Source organism: Erythrolamprus reginae, chromosome 1 (assembly GCF_031021105.1).
Source record: "Erythrolamprus reginae isolate rEryReg1 chromosome 1, rEryReg1.hap1, whole genome shotgun sequence".
In the NCBI taxonomy this organism is placed as follows: domain Eukaryota; kingdom Metazoa; phylum Chordata; class Lepidosauria; order Squamata; family Dipsadidae; genus Erythrolamprus; species Erythrolamprus reginae.
In genome coordinates this window covers 134,877,146-134,895,858 of record NC_091950.1, presented here as the reverse complement: position 1 = coordinate 134,895,858, position 18,713 = coordinate 134,877,146, and the positions used below count along the sequence as shown (strand labels likewise).

The window sequence follows — 18,713 nt, the reverse complement described above, 5'->3', positions numbered from 1 at the left end:
GGAGTGAAGGCAGAGCTCTCTGGATTCCTCCAGCATTAAATACCATCTCCCAAGAAAAGGAAAACACCCTGCAATTACAGGCTCTTCATTTAGTCCCAATAGACAGAAACAGAATAGCCAAATAGAACAGCTGGAGCAGCAATTGTACCAGATGATAGCACTGGTTTCACTTGTGTGCTACATATGCAAAGATATTTAAAAAAAAAAATCTTCTGATAGTACTTTCACAGAGGTTTTTTGGACCCTTTCACAACAAGCTCCAACTCTCAGTTCCATCAAACCATCAATGTTTCAGAGCAATATTTTCTTTTCCTTCACAATTTTTTTCTCTGTCAACTTACCACTGTGCAATGTTCTTGCAGAGGGGTATCATTTTTTCATTGCCAAGAAGTCTTGCCCCAATCCTTCTGACTGTAAGATCTTCAGCTTTGCATCTGGAATGGCTTTTTTCGTAATAATGGTTCACATTTGATTATAGTTTTCTCTGCTTTTTAAACAAAGTATGAGTAAAAAGGGGAAATCATAGTTTATTTTATTTTACTTTAATAAAAGTGAGGCTAAACTGGATTTTTTTTTTGGCTTTGATACTCATAATGAGCCTGGAGAGTGAGACACTGATTTAATTAGTTTTTGCACTGTTAGCCAGTTGGTAGTGGTTACACCAGTTGACTGATAATGTTCCTTGTATGTTGGCCTGCACTGATTGGCGGATGGTGTTCTGTTCCTTGTATACTCTTACATCCTAATGTCTACAGAGGTTAAGATGAAGACAGGTTAGAAAGGGTTACGTTGTAGAGACTTTCATAATATACTGAAACCTCTCTTAGACTTAACTCTACGTTGACTTTAAAAAAGCATTTATGGAAATATATTAATGATTCTTCCCTAAACGTGTGTGATAGCCATATTGTGGATCTTGCACTGGGGATTAGAAAACTAAGGTTGGTTTTTCCTTAAGAAGAAATGCAAAAAAAATGTTTTTCTTAAAGATCTCAGGGAATCTGAGCTTATATAGAGCCTAGGACTTTGTCCACTTCCTCAGATCCAATTGGATCAAAGCTTTCCCAGATAATAAGGCAAGACTATACCTAGGCCACTTCTACAGGACATGTATTAAAGCTAAAATCCAGGTTGAAATGAATATGAGCAATTTTATCCATCAGATTCTGTGCAAATTCTCCTTTATGGCCTTGAATGTACACCTCCAAGTCCTTCTTTCCCAGGAGGGTCATGTCACCCTGAACAAGACCCATAAATTATCTGTCTGTGGACACAGTAAGTTAGGTGGCTCCCAGAGTGGAGGAAGATGGTTCAAGATCTGTCTTGAGCTACATGGAGTTGGCAAAGTCAGTAAGCCTCTCTAATATAATTAATTTAGAAACAGAAGTTCTTGAAGGTTGGCAGCAATTAGAATTATCCAAATTAGTAAAGTTAATGCAGCCACTCTTCAATGGATTACAGATTGGATACAACTCGTAATAAAAGAATATTAACGCTTGAGGGCCACTATCTATAGGTTGGATGGCATGGGTTCCTTTATTTCCAAAATCATAAAAGTCCCTATATAAAATTTGGGCTAAAATAAAACATCAATACTATAAAAAAAATTCTGACATAGTTTTCAAGTGTGAAAGCAGTAATTTATCCCAACACAATAGACAAACACAAAATGGTTAGATATGTGAAAATTTTGGACATACAAGGAAATTTAAAAGACATTGAAATTCTAAATCGACAAGGAATCAAAATTGATTGGTGGCCATACTATCAGATTAAACCTAGATTAAAAGGAAATAAAAGGAAAAGAGAAATCAGAATTGGATAAGATTCTGTTGGGTCCTGGAGAAAAAATGATAGCAAAAATCTATAAATATTTACTAAACTATAAAATGGAGGAAGCAATTGTTAAGAGTACAATGATTAGTTGGGCCAAAATTTTTGGATATAACATAAATTTGGATCAATGGGAAAAAATCTGGAGTACAAATTATAAACTAACTAAGGCAGCCTTGTACAAAGAAAATCTCTGTAAAGTGGTACTATAGATGGTACCTATCACCAGCAAGATTGGCCAAAATGTATCAAAATATGAACTCCAAAGGTTGGAAATGCCAACATAAAAATGAATCATTTTATCACATGTGATGGACCTGCCCAATAATTAAAAACTTTTGGAAAAAGATACACATCTGGCTCGAAGAAATAACAGAACAAAAAATTAATATGAAACCTGAAATATTCTTAATAGGGATATTGGATCAAAAAATAGAAAAGAAATATTGGTATATTATATTACACATTTTGACAGCAGTGAGAGTATTCCTGGCACAAAATTGGAAACATGTTGACACACCATCCGACAGTATAATTATTTTAAAAATGTTGGAATGTGCAGAATCAAATCAGTTGACGATAGAATTAAACCAGAAAGAGGACTCAGAATATTTTGAAGTTTGGAATTTATTTTGTAACTGGTTGTAAAGGAAGAATAGAAAGAAAAAAGAAGATGTATAAATGTATATATTGATATTTAGTTTAAAAATGACCATAGGATATATTTATTAATAGATTTATAGAGAAAAACTGTAAAGAAAATAATTTATCAAGATTTATATATAAATGGAAATTTAACATTAAGACAAGAAGTACCTAGGAGGTTTTATATGTATATTTGTAAATGTATTGTTTGTTTTGTTTGATGTTTGTTTGCATTTTGTATTTTTAATGTCTTTTTTAATATTTATACTCAATAAAAACTATTTTTTTAAAAAAATAGAATTATCCAAGTTAGAAATACTAATTAATGTCATTGAGTTACAGCTTTAAGCCGGGTGATCGTTCTGCCCCTGGAAATTCTTCAATAAATAATCTTTCTAAAGTTGTTCAGAAGAAAAGCAAAGAGAAAAGTAATTTACTTTCCTTTTCCTAGTCTTCTGAAATGAACATTACTTTTAGTTAGCTCTCTTCAACTAAAAAAATGTATTTTCATGTTTAATTTAAGAATAACATCTTGGGTGCAGCTGGGATGGGCATTCTGATAGTTCTAGAACATTAGAAACAGTTGCTTTTTAGTTTGAAAGGCACTAATTTAATTTTATTAGTAAAACAGAGGAGAGTGGGAGTGAAATTTAACTTAAACTATGATCAGGAAGAATGTTGCTTGGTTTCCAGACTGTAAGATGCATGTTTTCCCCATGTTTCAAAATCGGAATTTCTTTTTATGAAGATTGTATTTTTCTGTGTGCTTAATTATAAAGGAAAAGGGAGGACGGTTGATTAAATCCATCTTTGGCCAAACTATTATCTCCCCTCCTTTGTATAACAACAATGGTCGAGAAGCTGAAACACTTCTGACCCTTTTAATTTGAGCAGTTTTCTCTAAAGTATTACAGTATGTAATTGTATTGACCCACTGAGAAAATTGAAAATACCATACAATGTTTTACATAAGCAATAAGTCTTACTTAATTTATAACCTTACTGCATTAGCTTTGATATTGTGTATAGTGCTTTCTGTCCATATTTCTGGTAAGATTGTTTAAGTGAAAAAAGTAAGCACAATGGATTTCTTGGAACAATGTAGAACAGTGATGGCAAACCTTTTTCGGCTCGGGTGCCAAAAGAGTGTGTGCACACACGATAGCGTGGGCATGTGTGCCCACATCCATAATGTAATGCCCTGCTCATGTGCACAGCCCTGCCCCCCCGCGCATGCACACAGGCCTCACTGAAGCCTCCTGACTTATAGTTGACCTGTTGGGCTGTTTTTCGCTCTCCCCAGAGTTCAGGAAAGCCTCCTGGAGCCCTTGGAAAGCGAAAAATGGCCCAACGGGCCAATTGGAAGTTCGGAAACCAAAGAAAGTTGAGTTGCCCTTCTACTTACCTTCAGATAATTGCAACCAGGCCTCACACACCTCGTCTCATTTCTGCTGCAGCTGGGAAGACTTTCGTGAAGAAGTTGGCCTTCTCCGGGTCCCGTCGACTAAACAATGTCGTCTGGCGGGACCCAGGGGAAGAGCCTTCTCTGTGGTGGCTCCAACCCTCTGGAACGAGCTCCCCCCAGAGATTAGGATTAAAACCCACCTCTGCCGTCAGGCATGGGGGAATTGAAACATCTCCCCCTTGCCCATGTAGTTTTTGTGTATGATTCAATTGTGTGCTTGTTTTTTATATATTGCGGCTCTTTTGGATTTTTTACCTTAAAACTGTAATTTAGATTGTGAAATATTAGATTTGTTACTATGTTTTGTTTACCATTGTTGTGAGCTGCCCCGAGTCTACGGAGACGGGTGGCATATAAATCCAATAAATCTAATCTAATCTGTGTAATCTATAACAGAGTTCTGGATCGATCTGGAGCTCTGTTATCGGCTAAAGAGGCCTTCAGGAAAGACTTTTAGAAAAGGCCTCTGTGTAATCTATAACAGATCTCTGGATCCATCTAGAGCTCTGTTATCGGCTGCAAAGGCCTTCAGGAAAGCCTTCCTGGCTGCAGAAGAAATGGGTTGAGATGTGAGAGACCTGGCTGTAAGCCGAAGAAGTTCTTGAAGTCCTCTGATAGCGAAAAGGAAGCTTCTGGTTGGGCTGTTTTTGCCATGGGGAGAGCGAAAACGGACAAAAAGAAGGCAAAAATCAGCTGGCCAGCTCACACATGCGCACTGGAGCTGACATAGCAAGAGAGGCAGAGAGAGAAAAAAAGAAAGAGAGACATAGCAAGAGAAAAAGAGAGACTTAGCAAGAGAGGCAGAGAGAGAGAGAAAGAGAAAGAAAGAGAGACATAGCAAGAGAGACAGAGAGAGAGAAAGAGAGAGAAAGAAAGAGAGATACTGTAGTAAGAGAGGCAAAGAGAAAGAAAGAGACATATAGCAAGAGACAGTGAAAGAGAGAGAGAGAGCAAGAAAGAGAGAAAAAAGCAAGAAAGAGATAGCAAGAGAGACACAGAGAGAGAGAGAGAGAGAGCAAGGGAGAGAGAAAGACATAGAGGAAGGGAAGGAGGGAGAGAGAAAGAGAGCAAAAAAGAGAGAAAGAAAGAAAGGGATGGAGAGAGAGAAAGAAGGGAAGGAAGGAAAAGAGAGAAAGAGGGAGAAATAGAGCGAAAGGGAGGAAGAGAGGTTTTTTTGTCCAAACTTTTCTTTAGCCCCCCCCGCCCCCCCCCCCTTTCAATGTTTCCCAGGATTTTGAAAATATGAATAATGTGCCGCGGCTCAAAAAAGGTTGGGAAACACTGATCTAGGTTTCAGATTTTCTGCACATTTAGTTTTTATTCTACAACCCAGTAGCAATAGCAATAACATTTAGACTTATATTCCGCATTTAGACTTATACAGTATACCGCTTCACAGTGCTTTTACAGCCCTCCCTAAATGGTATATAGAATCAGCATATTTATTCCCCCCCCCAACCCACGTCCTCATTTTACCCACCTCGGAAGGATGGAAGGCTGAGTCAACTTTGAGCCGGTGGTGAGATCTGAACTGCTGAACTACAGCTAGCAGTTAGCTGAAGTAGCCTGAAGTAGCCAGTGAGGTTTGCTTGATTGCATCGGTTCAGAAATGGGAGTTGCCTTGCAAGTATTTGTAATCTGTATAAAATTTGAATTCAAGAATACTGATTGGCGAATGGACAAATATGAATGCTCCCTGGGAAGTATCAATTAATTGATTGTTGGGAATGGTGCTGTCTCTATTTTGATTGATCTGTCTCATCTGCTGGCTATGTATGACCTGGATCAGCTGCCTGTCTGAGTGGTATATTGCATCCCCCTCCATTGATCTGTTCTTCATTGTGTCCTTATCAGTGTTTCTTTCAAAATGAGACGAAGACAATAGAATGTGGCTTGTATTCTGATAATAAACTGAAGAGAAAGGAACTACTCTAAAATATATTAACATTTTATTTATTCGATTTACTTTCTTTCCTGGCCAATTGGCATGAGCTGAATAAAAGGACTTTACCTATGATCCTGGCTACATCTTGTTAACTCTCAATACTCTCTTTTTTCCTGCTATGTATGCAAAATGGATTGTGAATAATAATAATAATAATAATAATAATAATAATAATAATAATAATAATAATAATAATAATAATTATTATTATTATTATTATTATTATTATTATTATTATTTATTAGATTTGTATGCCGCCCTTCTCTGAAGACTCAGGATGGCTCACAACAATAATAAAAACAATATAACAGTGACACAAATCTAATATTAAAAGAAAAGATATATAAAATCCCAGCAATTAAAACCATACAACACATACATACCAAACATAAAACATAACAAACATAAAATATAAAAACCTGGGGGAAGTGTCTCAGTTCCCCCATGCCTGGTGATATAGGTACACACAAATACACACACGCGCGCGCACACACACACAGTGTATTCGGACCCTCTTCACTTTTGTCAATTTTGTTAATGCTGCAACCTGCATCTGATGAAATTTGTTTTTTTTCTCATTAATCTACATTTAGTACCCCATAATGACAAAGTGAAAACAGAATTTTAGAAATTGGACCTTAACTCACAGAGATGTGGACTTTCATATATCAAAAGATTAGGAAGTTATTTAGAATGCTCAAACTCAAGACTTCATCCATAGGAGCCACCTCACTTCAACAATCCTGCATTGGAAGAAAGCGAAGAGGCTAAAGATCTTCAGTGAGCGCTACAATTTTCAGAGACTTGAATTTTGGTTTCCTTGATCGAAATCAAACACTTTAATCTCTCTGATTTATTGAATAGCATCTGCAGGGATTTCAGATGCATTTGTCTCAGAGTTTGAATTGAAGCTGTCTATCTTTTTATTTAATTTTGGAAGCTAAATCAGTTATGCTTTTATATTATATACATGATTGGGCTTGTTGAAAAGAGAATTGTATTCTGGTTTAGGCAAATAAAGGCTTAGTCTAACATGCTACTACATATTGTAGGGAGCAATGGCGAACTACAATATGTAGTAGTAGTAACTACTTTTTCAAAACTTGCCAAGAAAATTTCTGGACTTGTCCAGCTTATTGAGTATCGGATGTTATTGAATGGAAGAAAAAAATGTAACTAATACACATAACACAAGTTTAGAAATGATACAATATTAGATAATCAGCAAGGAATAAAATATCTTACACTTGGGGCATTCAGTCCATTTAAGTAGAACCAAATAAAATCAACAACAAATTGTATTACTGCAAAGTGTAATAAAAATGTATTACTGGCAATATTAATTGGGGAATCTCATGTAGGCCTTATATTTAATTGACTTAAAATTTTAAGTGAAAAGTTTAAAAAATAATTGTGGGTTTCAAAAGTATTTTTTTTTACTTTTCTGCTTTTTGCAGTGCGGTTTGTGTAGATCAGTACATATTAAATAAAAATATTTTTGCTGTTTTTATCTAAGTCAAGAAAAAAAATGATTTGTGCTTCCATTATCTGGCAGATGGAATTTCAAGTTAAAACAAAACAAATGTTAAGTTTGTCTTAATTATGCCCTGTAAAGTATAAAAATAGCAGATGTTGCAGTACTGTTGTAGAAGGTTTGGAAAATTAAGTCAACACTGAGAACTGTAGCTGCTTTTTAAGGTAACTTATCTCTGCTAGCTTTTTAACTTTTCATATCTCTTGTTTTAAACTGCAATGAAGCTACTGTCAACAATCAGCAAAAGAAATATCCACGCTTCATATCTTTGTACAGCTTACTATTAAAATATCCTCCAGTTTATCTGTCAACTATTTGGCTCATAACATTTCCAAAAATATTTTGGAATCTTTTGCTCATGAAAGAGGGAGTTACAATAAGAGACAATAAGGGTTTTTTTTTTTGAACCAATATACTTCCTGTAGTAAAACATTTTCCATCTTATCCATGTTAAATTTCATTTTATTCTGACAAACTGTGTCTCAGAGCCCAAAATCATGCAGAAGTCATAGAGATATCTAATCTTGAATTTCTCTGAAAGAGAAGTATACTTGAATATCATCAGCATATCCATATCTATAACTTTAAATAGGCAAATGATAAATTTTCCCTGACTTCAGTAATATAATGTTGTAGAATAGGAGAGTCTAACTCAAGGCCTGGGGGTCAGATCCGACCCACAGGGTTCTTAGATCTGGCCTGCGGGGCTGCCCGGAAATAGTGAAGGATCAGCCCATGGTGCTTCTGCCAGCGAAAATGGGATCTTAAGCTCTTTTCAGCTGCCATGGCCTCCTGCAATCCTCTGCCATTGAAAACGAAGCTCGGGAGGGTCCTCCCGAGCTCCTTTTTTACTGGCAGAGGGTTGTAGGAGGCCGTGGCAACTGAAAACGGAGCTGAGGCCACCACAGGTGCCCCCCCCACATGAGTGGCGTTAAGATGGCCATACCCACTCTGGCCATGCCCCCCAGCACCCCCCAGTCAAATAACCTGATACTGACCTCAATGAAATTGAGTTTGACACCCCTGCTTTAGAATCTTGCAGGATCCCACAAGATAATTCCTAATATCCAAATAAAATCTCTCAAGTACATTAGCATCTTCTAGTAGCACACATGATGGAGGAAAACAGCTGTCAACGTAGCTCCCTCAAGCATGTCAACACTGCCTAGTAGTTGTTAAAATCAGCCAGATCCAATGATGATATAAAATAAGCCTCTGACAGGGATCCAACTTACAAGCAGCGGAATAAACAGGTGCAGGAATCTTCCTTGGGAGATATACCTCAGAATTGACTCAAATGACTTATTTAATTGATAATTAAATTGATAATGGATAAATTTAATTTCATGATGTAGTAAATTTGAAGCAGTTTGAATCTCTTCTTATCTTGAAAAAAGACAATGCATCCTTGCCCTTGTTATTTGCTAAGCAAACAACTGAAAAAATAAACACCTTGGTGCTCTCCTTGTGGTAGCAATTCCAGAAGTAATCTCTGCTGTCTATTTTAGGACTGGACTAAATACCCCACCAAACTCTTCCAAAGTTGTTTAAGTTCAAAATATCTTCAATGTTATTTTCTTATATAATGAAGGACTCAGATGCAGTACTAATTACCGCTGGTTGTAAAACTGCAGAGAGAGGGAGGGGGGAGGAGAGAGAGCTTCTGGGGCAGAGGTGAAATTCAGGTTCTGACAGCTACTGGAGAACCGGTAGTGGAAATTCTGAGTAGTCCAGAGAACCAGCAAATACCTACTCTGGCTGGCTCCAGAGCAGGGTGGGAATAGAGATTTTGCGGTATCTTTCCCCTGCCATGCTCACCAATCCACGCCCACAGAACCGGTAGGGAAAATTTTTTGAATTTCACCCCTGTTCTGGGGGCAGTGTGTGTGTTTGTATGTGTATGTAAAAGCTTATGCTAAACGTCGTATTGATCCTAAAGTTTCCAATTCAGGTTGTAAGAATGTATAGAGGAGACCTATCCGTCTTCGGTGCAGTCTAGGCTGAGGATAATATTTTAAGCTGTTGCAGCTCTTAATGCTATTCATTAATAGTGCTAACAGAAGTTAAGGAGGACTTTAGACTACCATTTGTCTGAAATGGCATGGGGTTTCCTGCCTGAGCAGAGAGTTAGACTAGATGACCTTCAAGATCCCTTCCCTGTTTTTTTAATTCTGTTGTTCTGTTAAATGTAGATGCCACTTTATTATTTGACAAGAGAACACTGTAGGCATATACAATAAAGTGCAATTGCTTCTTTATTTAAGTTGTAGAATTGTTTTATTCTTCTACAAGCAGTAGCTTAGGGGATGCTGGTTCAGGATTTTCAAACCTAATAAATGCTTGGATGAACACTTCGGTACAGATGGTGAATATACTATTCAAAGTATATTAAGGTGAATAGTTAATAACTTTTCATCCAAGCTTTCCATTTTAGGAGTTGAACATTGGCTTTCTCTTGATGCCAGACTCATGATTAGAAAATTGCTCTGAGCAATCTCCAGCAGCTGGAGAAAAGAATTGGGCGGTGTTTTTTTGTTTTTGTTTTTTGAAAATGTATGTTTCCCATTTGGATTTTCTGAATATATCCTACTGACATTAGTAACAAACAAGTAACACCAACATAGGGTCCCTATGCAACTGTGATAATATTCAGATAAGCAAACTTTCAGAAAATCTATAAGGGAACAAAACTTTATTACAGAGTCCTCGGAGAGGGGCGGTATACAAATCTAATAAATTATTATTATTATTATTATTATTATTATTATTATTATTATTATTATTATTATTATTATTATTATTATTATAGACCTGCAATATAAATCAGATTTGTCCAATCTGTTGCCTGCTAAATGCTTCTATCATTGCTAGCTAGGCTACATAGGCCTTGTGGAACATCTAGTCTGGTACAAATAGAAGTGCTAAATTGGAAAGAGATTACATAAATCGTAATCAGAATATTGTGAGTTTTTAAAACTTCATCTTATTAGTATGTATCCATAAAAGCTCTTTAATGTTCTTTTGAGTCCTGGTTACTTCACAGGTGCGACCATGTAGTTTTCTCAGCAACAGCATTGAACCTATTTTCTGCCACATTCTTATGAGTCTTCTCTTCAACTCCCCCACTCATTCTGTAGCCTTGGGATTTGCTGTGGGCTTCCCATCTGAGAACTAATTAGATCCAAATCCTATTACATTTTTTCACAACCTATTAAGCACTGCAATGCCAACTAAAAGATCAGTGGTGAGTGAGTTGGTGCAAGTACAAATGAAAAAAAAAGTGATTGGAATTTGGAGCTGCTCATCCAATTGTCTTTCTTTTAGCTGACCTCAAGTTTTACTACTGAGATATAAGATAGAGAGAAAATTGTCTAGCAAGGAATATAAGTGTGATCTATGTTTTTGGCCTATGCTTTTCTTTTTTCTAAATTACATTTCTACTTCCTGATTTGTCTGACTGTCATAGAATGCAATTCCATTGTACAATATCCTCTGATTTCCATATTTGTGGTTCTAATGTGGTCAAAAAGAATTGGTGCTGAATAATGATTTGTCATTCCATATTGTGGAAAGGTAACTACTGTACCAGTACTTTCTGAATTCTAACAGATTGTTTCCAAAGTTGCAGAAAATCAGCAAAATAAATATAATTAATTTAATTTAATAAACAAATACTTTTGAGTTCTCTAAGGATGGCATGCTGAGCAATAGAGTGATTTTTCTTCTCTGCCAACAAACAATCGATGTTGCCACCGAGGCTGCCTCTTTGGCAGCATGCTTCCCAGACTCAAACATAAGCTACTAGGAATTTTTACTTTTTAAACGTTAAGATTCCCACAATAAAAATGAATGGGGAAACGTCCACTACCTGTCCCTTCCCCCAACTAAATCTCACCTCTTCACATATTTACTAATAACTATAATACTTTACTAATCTCGCCTTCAAATCATTATATGTATTAGATTAAAATTATACAGTTTAAAATTTTGAATGTAATACAGCTATTTATAGTCCATTACTTTGAATCGACAAACATTAAGTAATATAAGTTATGGATTTTATTTGGACATATGTCTTTTACCATTCCAACTGTAAATCTTGAATGTAATACGACTAGGATTAGTCTAATATTATGAACTGATATACACAAAGTTATATATACTACAGATGCTAATTGGATATGTGTAATTTTCCTTTTCTCGTCCTTCTTATTTTTTGTACTCCCTGTTCCCCGTTCCCCTTTCAATAAATCAATAAATTATATATTTTTTTTTAAATGGAGAAAAAGATTCCATCAAAACATTTTTTAAAAATGACCAGGACTTGTAAAAATTGATAAAATGCAGAATATCTGTGGTAAAAATTGGACTAAAATGTAAATCAAATTAGATCATTTTTACTACCCTGGAAATCGCCATCAACTTCCATATGAGGAAAGTGAAAGTGCTTTGCAACAACAAAATAAAACAATAAAATGACCCCTCCAAAAAATCATATTAAAATTCAACAAAGGGTTAAAATAGATCAGCATTTGACCAATCAATCAATATTAACTAATTGGATTTAACTATTGCATTCTGTTGTTTCTTTTTATATGTTGTAAGCCGCTCCGAGTTAAATAAATAAATAAATAAGTATCAAAATAAAAGAAAAAGTATAGTTAAAACTTTGAAAATGTAGCTAAAACTGGGGCAAACTTAAGAATAGCAAGTAGCCAAAAGGAAAAGCCAAAATGAGCCGGGGTGGCGCAGCAGGTAGAGTGCTGTACTGCAGGCCACTGAAGCTGACTGTAGATCTGTAAGTCAGCGGTTCAAATCTCATCACCGGCTCAAGGGTTGACTCAGCCTTCCATCCTTCCGAGGTGGGTAAAATGAGGACCCGGATCGTGGGGGCAATATGCTGGCTGTGTTAAAAAGCGCTTTTTGCTAACATGTTGTAAGCCGCCCTGAGTCTAAGGAGAAGGGCGGCATAAAAATTGAATGAATGAATGAATGAATCAATGAATGAATGAATCAATGAATAAATAAAAGATGGGGACCCAATTCTCTGGCCACTTCTACCAGGAATTGTATCTATCAAGGTCCTGTTCCCATACAGGTTCATGATCATCTTGGGTCATTCTTAATTACTCCTGTTTAAATCTGGGGAACGCTCCACCAAAACCTTGGCTTTGGGTGCAAAATCAACTGTTTGTTGTCAGGAGAAAAGAAATGCCTTGCCGCTCAGCATGTCATTTTGGGAGGACTCCCCAGAAGTATTTCTTTCAAATGACCAATGTCTTATCCTGTTGTAGAGAAACCAAATGAAGATAAGATTTCAAGACTGTGGGATGTACGATAAAGAGAGAGAATGACCAAACAAAAGACTGCTTGAAACCATCAGCAGCAAACGGAGGAGCCGTTTTGAAGGCACATGTGCATTTGGAATGTTTCCTGTTGGTAGCATCGAGAGGGAGAGGCCATCCAGAGCCTCAACAGGTGCAGTGTAAGACTTACCAGCCACCTTAGGTAAGAACTATCATCTTTTAGTGTGCAAAGTTCATTTATTTTATTTTCTGTATTTTCTGTAAAAATTATGCTTGGACAGAACAAAATAAATGCGACTGACAAGTAGGAGATAATTATTAAGCTATACTGTGATCCTCTTGGCCTGTGGTAAGATTAAGTCTTCAAACTGAATTTGAATAACTATGTTTGCTTAGGGTTTTTGGGCTGCAATATGGAACTTGTTTGCTATGACTTTCTTGCAGAGTGATTTTTCAATCTTCCAGTTTAGCTCATTGCCTTGGTATTCTCTGGAGGTCTGCTACTCAAGTACTGATGAAGGACCACTTTGCTTATCTTCCGAGCCCAACATTGAGCCAAACTCTGATAAATGTTCTGTTTTCTGTGGGAACCCCTTCCTCTGTGATTGTTTGCACATGAGGTCAAAATGGCTTGTATTCTCATGGCCTTTTGTAGGTTCTTCAAACAGTTTAGAAATAATTAAAGTCAGTATAAAATATATCCATTTAAAAATACATCAGTAACATGTAGTATAAAATTGGAAATAGGAATAATTCTCTAGAAGCCTATCAAATTATAAAGATTTTGTGTAGTCTAAAAAAGCTGGCATTTAGGAGAGCTTCTTTAAGCCTAGATCTCCACAGGAAAGATTTTAACACACTTACACCAGGCTTTTCTGAAAAGCCTTGAAACAGATACCTGTTAGAGTCTACGGAGAGGGGCGGCATACAAATCTAATAAATAAATAAATAAATAAACATTGAGGCTACTTTTAACTTTCTGCTAACTTTTTACTTGGAAGCAAGCCCAACTGAGCATAAGCAGAGGCTAAGGATAACAAAATTCTAACATCCACTGGGAATTGTGCCCCAGAACTAATTTGGAATGATACAATATGTAGCAGAATTAGCATACTCCAATAGTTTTTATATTTGAAATAATTAAGAGAAAATTGTTTCAATTGAATTGGGATCTATGTCTGATGTTAATTGTGTATGCCTACAAGGATGAAGGAGTTATACTATGGTTTTTATATGATTATTTTTACAAAAAAAGCCCTCAAACCCACCACCTCCCAAACAAACTCAATCATTTGCTATATATATTGTCTACATTTTGCTCAATATTTGTTTTTCTTGCAGCTTTTGACATGAAGAAAGATATAGATGCTTTAATAGCAGAAGAAAGGGCAGAAATCATTGCTAAGTATGAGAAGGTATAGGATTTATTTTGTCCATTAATTTACTAATTCTAATAAAAGAATTTTAGGGAGCTTGACCATATGTCCCAAGCAGGATTCTCAGTATTTAGCTGCCTATCCAGCTGTTCATAAGAATGTAATTGACAATATGGGTCATTCCTTGAGGCTGCTTTTATGACAGCTGTTTCTCGCCATTGAGGCAAGTTTGCAAAGTTTTATTAGTGTCAGTCTGTTGAAAAAACCAGATTGCAAAAAATGATTTGTTTGTGGGCTGTCTATATATCTAATCTAATAATCTAATAATCTAATCTAATAAAATCTAATAAAATCTAATAAATATATAAAAATAAATATATATATATATAAATATATAGAAGCATGAAAATGTAACTTTAAAAGATTTAATTTTAAAAGATCATTCTCAGCTTTATTGTGAAAGGCACTGGTGAAGGATTGTATATTGCATATCTGCAGGCATGTGACCAGAAATCATTTTATGTAGTGCACTCATCCATGATACAGTAATGCCACTTTGCAAAAATAAGTAGTTTCACATATCATCTGATTATGTACAAGTCTCTCTCTCTGTGTGTTTGTGTGTGTGTGTATGCGTGTGTCTCACCTATCTCAAGACCAATTTTGCATGAGTTAAACTCCATCAGGACTGGTATTATTTTTATATATACAGTATAAAAATACATACATATGTGTGTACTTCATTGTGCCATTTTCCTTTTTTTACAGGGAAGGCAAGATGGGACTCAGATTGATCCATGGGAAGATGCTGACTTTGCTCTTTACAAAGTTACAGACAGATTTGGGTTTTTGCAGTAAGTTTGTTTGTGGCCCCCTTAACACTTTGCTAAAACAAAGTATGTTTTACTGACATGGTTGTTTTGAGGCTACTCCATTCTTTAGATAGTTCTTCATTTATCATTGCCATGAATGTTCTTACTACAAGTTAGGTGTAGTCTTGTATATAAGAGTTTCAGCCATCATATCCTTAAAAAGTTCTGACAAAGCTTGATCTTTCAGAATTAAGCATGCAGACATGTTAAAAACTGCTGGCATAATCAGAATTCCTGAAACCACGAAAAACCCTTTAAGGGCATTCAGAAACGTTCCAGGTTTTTCTGGTGATCCTTTTGAAGAGATGTGGGTTTTTGCATTTGGAAATAGCCCAATCTTTTCATCTGGTGATCTCTGTTGTAGAAATTATGCTGTTATAAATCCAGTTTAGGTTTCTTGCTGGCAGAACTGCCTGTCTCAGCAAAACAGAATATATATTATCTCTTTCCCCTTGCTCCACAAACTTCATGTATCCCCTAATTGAGCCACTAGAGCACATATTTTGAGGAGTTTGGACAGGAAGTAAATGTTTGCTGCTTGAGCAGACTTAATATTTTTATCTATTGAAAACAGGATCTCATAAAAGAGATGTTGTTTTAACCCTCTTTTTTTATGTATAATATTTCTGCCCAGGGATGGGTTCCGCCTGATTCGAACTGGTTCACCTGAAACGGTAGCGACCCACTGGTGATGTCACACTGACGTCACCAAACTGGATCGATTGGTGGTAATCCGTGGCCACCACCATCTTTTTTTTGGATTTAAAAAAAAATCCAGTTTTTTTTCCGTCTGTGCATGTGCAGAAGGCAAGTTTCCGATGCTGCGCATACATTTCCATTTCCCCCATGGTTTTTTTCCCCCCATGAGGCGCGGCCATGGGCACGGAATAAGCAAACTGACAATGACGTAAATTAGAAAAAAACCCCTCCATTTATTGCCATATCAGATGTTTCAGACCTAAATTGACCCTCCCAGAGAGAGAAAGAAAGAGAATGAAATGTAGGGGAGAGAGAAAGAAAGAGAATGAAATGGAGGGGAGAGAGAAAGAAAGAGAATGAAATGGAGGGGAGAGAGAATAAAAGAGAAAAAGAGAGAGAAAGAAAGAAAGAGAAAGAAAGAGAATGAAAGGAAGAAAGAGAAGAGAGGAAAGGAGGGAGAGAAGAGAAAGGAAGGAAGGCCACGCCCACCCAGTCACATGACCACTAAGCCTTGCCACCTAATCACATGACCACCAAGCCACACCCACAAAATAAGCCACACTCACAGAACCGATAGTAAAAAATATTAGACCCCCATCCCTGTTCTTGCTTTTTATTTTTCTCCCAGCAGCCACCCTCTGGGTTGGGTTGGGCTGAGAGGTGGCTGGGTTAGGCGGCTTTGTGACTAAAACTCAGAGACTCCAGGTTTCTAGGCTGGCATCTTAACCCCTACATAGACTAGCTACCTAATATTTTATATTATATTATTACAATAATATATTATTATAATGTTCTTTCAGATGTTAAGGATTTAGGTGTTCGTTCTGAATTCTAATTAAAGAACCAATTTAATGAAATAATATCAGCTATTATATCAGTTAATTCTTGATCATCTCTTTTGAGCATAACAATATCTCTTTCTTGCATTTCCTTATGCATTCTTATATCACACATTAATTCAATCTGACTTTTTCTTTAACTTTTTCAGTGAGCATGAGTTACCAATTCATAGTGCTCTGGAAGAAAAGGTAAGTTCTACAAGCTTTATATTCTGTAAAAGAATGGATGTAAACAACTGGTCTATATGCCTCATGCATTACCATCATCTCTCATTTAGCTATTAGGGTAAAAATTTTCCTCTTCAAAGATATGGTTACGAGGCCCAATAATATGATACTCTCTAGTTCAGTGATGGCAAATCTATGGCACGGGTGCCACAGGTGGCACGCAGAGCCATATCTGCTGACACACAAACCGTTGCCCTAGCTCAGCTCCAACATGCATGTATATGATGGCCAGCTGATTTTTGGCTCGCACAGAGACTCTGGGAGGTTTTTTTGGCTTCCAGAGAGCCTCCAGAGGAATGGGGGATTATGGTTTTATCCTCCCCTGGCTCCAAGGAAGCCTTTGGAGCCTGGGGAGGGCAAAACACGAGCCTACTGGGCCCACCAGAAGTTGGGAAACAGGCCATTTCCGGCCTCCAAAGAGCCTCTGGGCGGGGTGGGAGCTATTTTCGCCGTCCCCAGATATTGAATTATGGGTGTGAGCACTCACACATGCACGATAGTGTGTGCCCACACTGTTTTGGCACCTGAGGGAAAAAAAGGTTTGCCATCACTGCTCTAGTTGATCAACAATGTATAGTTTTCATTTAGGACAAGGTTCAAGATAATGAACCAGTAAAGACTATAAACTAAATTGCTACTTTCTTAGAACAGAGATACAGGTAAATGAAATTGAACAATTCCTTAGATGTTCAGTATAAAACTACTGTTTGTTTATCTTGTAAATACCATATGAGTGTATTAACCCAGATATTATATTTCTATTTTTCTTTTGTTCCTAAATTCTCCTTCATTTTAAAAACTTTTATAGCAAAAAGCTCAAGAGATTGAAAGAGTGGACAAATGGTTGAAGATGTTAAGAAAATGGGGAAAATACAGAAACAGTGAAAAGGTAAAAACGGTGATATTCTCCGTACTGAAAGAGCGGGTCCAGCAGTCACGTGGGTTGCTCGCGTCCAATCCGCATAGGACCGAGCCTGGTCTTTTAAAAGATTGCTGGATCCGCCCCTTCCCCAGAATTCTTGTTGAACAACTCCTAGCACTACTAATGAAAAGGCTGGTGCAGCTCTTTAACTTATTCTCCGTGAACAGAACTTGAAGAAATACATGGGAAAACAGAATTAAAAATAGACTTACTTATACCAAAATCTTATGAGTGAGATAAGCAGGTACACAATAGAAATCTCAGCTAAAAGAAATCCATATTGAAGGTTCAGAACAGGAGGTTTTAGTTAAAATTAGGACACTAAAATGAATTAGAATAAAATAAGACTAAGACATGCCGATTGTAATGATGGAGAAGGAATATATGTAATTTAACATATTATATGTTGAACATGTTGTTACAAGTTGTAGGTAGGTTGTTCTGTCTTGCTGGAATCATCTGAACATTCAAATGAGATGGTACAGATGAAGAAGTGTGAGAGACAGTCATTACAAGAGAAGCAGTTGTTCTACTGAATGAAAGTAATTATCAGAGAGGTTACTGTATAAGTGCCAGCGTTTTTGTTATGAGCAACATTAGAAAAGTTCATTATACTTCACTATTGTATTTGAGTTGCAGTATAGATTTCCCTTTTCTAAAGGAAGTCTAGGATGCTTCAGATTTTTCTTCCTTTTTTAGAATTAGATTATTAGAGTTGGAAGGGACCTTGTAGGTCATCTCGTCCAAACCTCCGCTCAAGCAAGAGCCCTACAACATTTTGGACAAATGGCAATCCAGTCTTCCTTTGAAAGTCTCACGTTTTGGAGCTCTCACAAGCTCTGCAGGCAAGCTATTTCACTGGTTGATCGCTCCCACCATCAAAAAGTTCCTCTTATTTCCAGGTTGAATCTCTTTTTGGTCAACTTCCATCCGTTATTCCTCGTCTGGCTTTCTGGTGCTTTAGAAAACAGCCTGACCCCCCTCCTTTCCATGGTAGCCCCTCAAATATTGGAACATTGCTATCATGTCACCCCCGATCCTTCTCTTTG

General features: G+C 36.7%; 1 protein-coding gene across 1 annotated transcript in view; it reads left to right on the top strand.

Moving 5' to 3' along the window:
• Nucleotides 1-18,713, top strand: part of LOC139175059 (uncharacterized) — a 116,605-nt gene that overhangs the window by 72,387 nt on the left and 25,505 nt on the right. Inside the window, exons 2-6 of the mRNA XM_070765898.1 lie at nt 12,717-12,930; nt 14,070-14,143; nt 14,873-14,958; nt 16,664-16,703; nt 17,551-17,631. Of these exons, the coding sequence (XP_070621999.1) occupies nt 14,078-14,143; nt 14,873-14,958; nt 16,664-16,703; nt 17,551-17,631 (273 nt within the window). The 5' untranslated portion in view covers nt 12,717-12,930; nt 14,070-14,077. The remainder of the gene's footprint in view (nt 1-12,716; nt 12,931-14,069; nt 14,144-14,872; nt 14,959-16,663; nt 16,704-17,550; nt 17,632-18,713) is intronic.